Genomic DNA, 2,749 nt, shown 5'->3' with positions numbered 1-2,749 from the left:
GGAGTTGCGCGCACCTGCCGCAGGTGAGGCCCAGCCATGCGGAAGGGGGAGGAGCCGTCGCAGCAGCACGCAGGTGAACCGACCCTGGGCTCCCAGGAACTAGGCCGAGGGCTGCCACGGGCTCCAACGTGACGGCTGCGAGGCGGCCACCTCGCAGATAGCGACCCCCGTGACTCCAAGTCCCGCGCGGCGCGGCGGCCCCAGGAGAACATTCGAGGCAGCGGCAGCGTTGGAGGCCCCGGGTCCGTTCGGTATTTGAATAGCACAAAGGAACCGCCTTGGTCTGATTGGCCAGCTTAGAGGCCCCGGGGCGGGCAGCGTCTGTCACTCGGGAGGTTTGGAGCACTCTCATTGGCTCATCAGGTGTGGGGCGGGGCCCGGACGCCCGGCTAAATAGCTGGGGCCCGGGCCGGCCGAGGCTCATTGCTTTGGCGCCGTCTGGGGAGCACGATCCCGCGGGTGGCGCGCAGCGCATGGTGGCGGCTCCTCTCGGAGCGCAGCCGACCCGCTGACCCGGGCTCCGTTTCCCCTGCCCAGCGCGTCCCGGAGGCCGGCTGGAAGCCGAAACAGCAGCAGCCTTAGCAGCAGCAACGGCCGCGGCTGCTCCGCCGCCGCCGTCTTCAAGGGAGCATGGAGTGCGCCCTGGACGCCCAGAGCCTGATCAGCATCTCCCTGCGCAAGATCCACAGCTCCCGGACCCAGCGCGGCGGCATCAAGCTGCACAAGAACCTCCTGGTGTCCTACGTGCTCCGCAACGCGCGCCAGCTCTACCTGAGCGAGCGCTACGCCGAGCTCTACCGGCGCCAACAGCAGCAGCAGCAACAGCAGCAGCAGCCGCCCCACCACCAGCACCAGCACCTCGCGTACGCGGCGCCGGGCATGCCGGCTAGCGCGGCCGACTTCGGCCCTCTCCAACTTGGCGGCGGCGGGGACGCGGAGGCGCGCGAACCGGTCGCCCGTCACCAGCTGCACCAGCTCCACCAGCTCCACCAGCTGCACCTCCAGCAGCAGCTGCACCAGCACCCGGCGCCCAGGGGCTGCGCGGCGGCGGCGGCGGCCGGGGCGCCCGCGGGCGGCGCGGGGGCGCTCTCGGAGCTGCCCGGGTGCGCCGCGCTCCAGCCGCCGCACGGCGCGCCCCACCGCGGGCAGCCCTTGGAGCCGCTGCAGCCGGGTCCTGCGCCGCTGCCGCCGCCGCCGCCGCCGCCCGCGTCTCTCTGCCCGCGGGACCCTCGCGCCTCGGCCGCCTGCTCCGCGCCCTCCGCGCCCCCTGGGGCCGCCCCTCAGGCCGCGGCCGCCGCCTCCCCGCCCTCCTCCCCGGCCCCCGCCTCCTCCCCCGGCTTCTACCGGGGCGCGTACCCGGCCCCCTCGGACTTTGGCGTGCACTGCAGCAGCCAGACCACCGTGCTGGACCTGGACACTCACGTGGTGACCACGGTGGAGAACGGCTACTTGCACCAGGACTGCTGCGCCTCCGCCCACTGCCCCTGCTGTGGCCAGGGCGCCCCGGGACCCGGCCTGGCGTCCGCCACCGGCTGCAAGCGCAAGTATTACCCTGGCCAGGAGGAGGACGACGACGACGACGAGGATGCAGGCGACCTGGGGGCCGAGCCCCCCGGGGGCGTCCCGTTCGCCCCCTGCAAGCGCGCTCGCTTCGAGGACTTCTGCCCGGACTCGTCCCCGGACGCGTCCAACATCTCAAACTTGATCTCCATCTTTGGCTCGGGCTTCTCCGGGCTGGTGAGCCGACAGCCGGACTCCTCCGAGCAGCCGCCGCCGCTCAACGGGCAGCTGTGCGCCAAGCAGGCGCTCGCCAGCCTCGGCGCCTGGACTCGAGCCATTGTCGCCTTCTAGGGACCCCCGAGGGCACGGGGACCCTTGGCCCCGCGGGGCTGGGGCCAGACAAAGACTCGGCCAAGGGGTGAGAGGAGGGAACGAACGGGCGCCCGGCCACTCCGGGCTGAGCAGGGGGTGAGCAGAGGGAGACGACTGATGTTTTATAAATTGTAAAATAAAAAAAAAAAGAAATCTAAGATCTTGGACTTTATTTTTGCAGAGAGAAAAAGCGCCTATTTAAGTATGCTTTGTGTTTCTCCTACTCTTTTTTTTTTATTATTGTAGTGATTGCAGTGGTGTTTAGCGAGGAGCCAGCCACGTGAGGAAGGGCTGCTGCCCGGAGGAGGTGCCGGGCAGCCGGGGGGCGAGGCAGGGCGCCCGGACCGCCGGGGCGCGCCGGGGGCGCAGCGCAGGAGGGCGCGGGGTCCCGGACGCCGATTCCAATCAGACGTCAGACCCAGGAAGCCCGGAGCTCTGTTCTCTCGAGTCCCTCCGCGGGGTGAGGAATGGGTCTTGTGAAATCCTGAGCAAAAACAAAGGCAAACTCTATCTCCGAAAGGGAGGTTTGGGTCACATTTCCTCTCTGGGGGCGGCCTCCAAAGTTCTCAAAATGAGAAGGCAGAAATGAAAACACTTCAACTTTTTTTTTCTTTTCTTCCCAGGGCGGGTGTCTTGAACCCCTCGTCTCCCCGCCCCTCTGGCTCTGTTCTCCTCCCCTCCTCCACCCGTCTTCCAGACCCGGGGGTGGCGCCGGACACCCCGACACTCTCGGACACTGTTTGGGAAAGGGGTAGGGGGCGGGCACGGCCGACTACATTTCCCATCATGCCCAGCACTGCGGTCCCCACTAAACAAAAAAGGAAGTCGATTCCTTCACCTGGATCCCCGGCGGCCCCGAGAGAGGGAGGGGCCGGGA

At 68.3% G+C, this 2,749-nt stretch overlaps 1 protein-coding gene across 1 annotated transcript; it reads left to right on the top strand.

Moving 5' to 3' along the window:
* On the top strand, positions 446–2,030 carry IER5L (immediate early response 5 like). Its single transcript, XM_018055949.1, has one exon. It carries the CDS (start codon positions 631–633, stop codon positions 1,849–1,851), a length of 1,221 nt encoding a protein of 406 aa, XP_017911438.1. The 5' UTR covers positions 446–630; the 3' UTR covers positions 1,852–2,030.

This window comes from Capra hircus, chromosome 11, assembly GCF_001704415.2.
Source record: "Capra hircus breed San Clemente chromosome 11, ASM170441v1, whole genome shotgun sequence".
In the NCBI taxonomy this organism is placed as follows: domain Eukaryota; kingdom Metazoa; phylum Chordata; class Mammalia; order Artiodactyla; family Bovidae; genus Capra; species Capra hircus.
The sequence above is the reverse complement of the archived record's forward strand: the minus strand, read 5'-3'. Positions and strand labels throughout refer to the sequence as shown.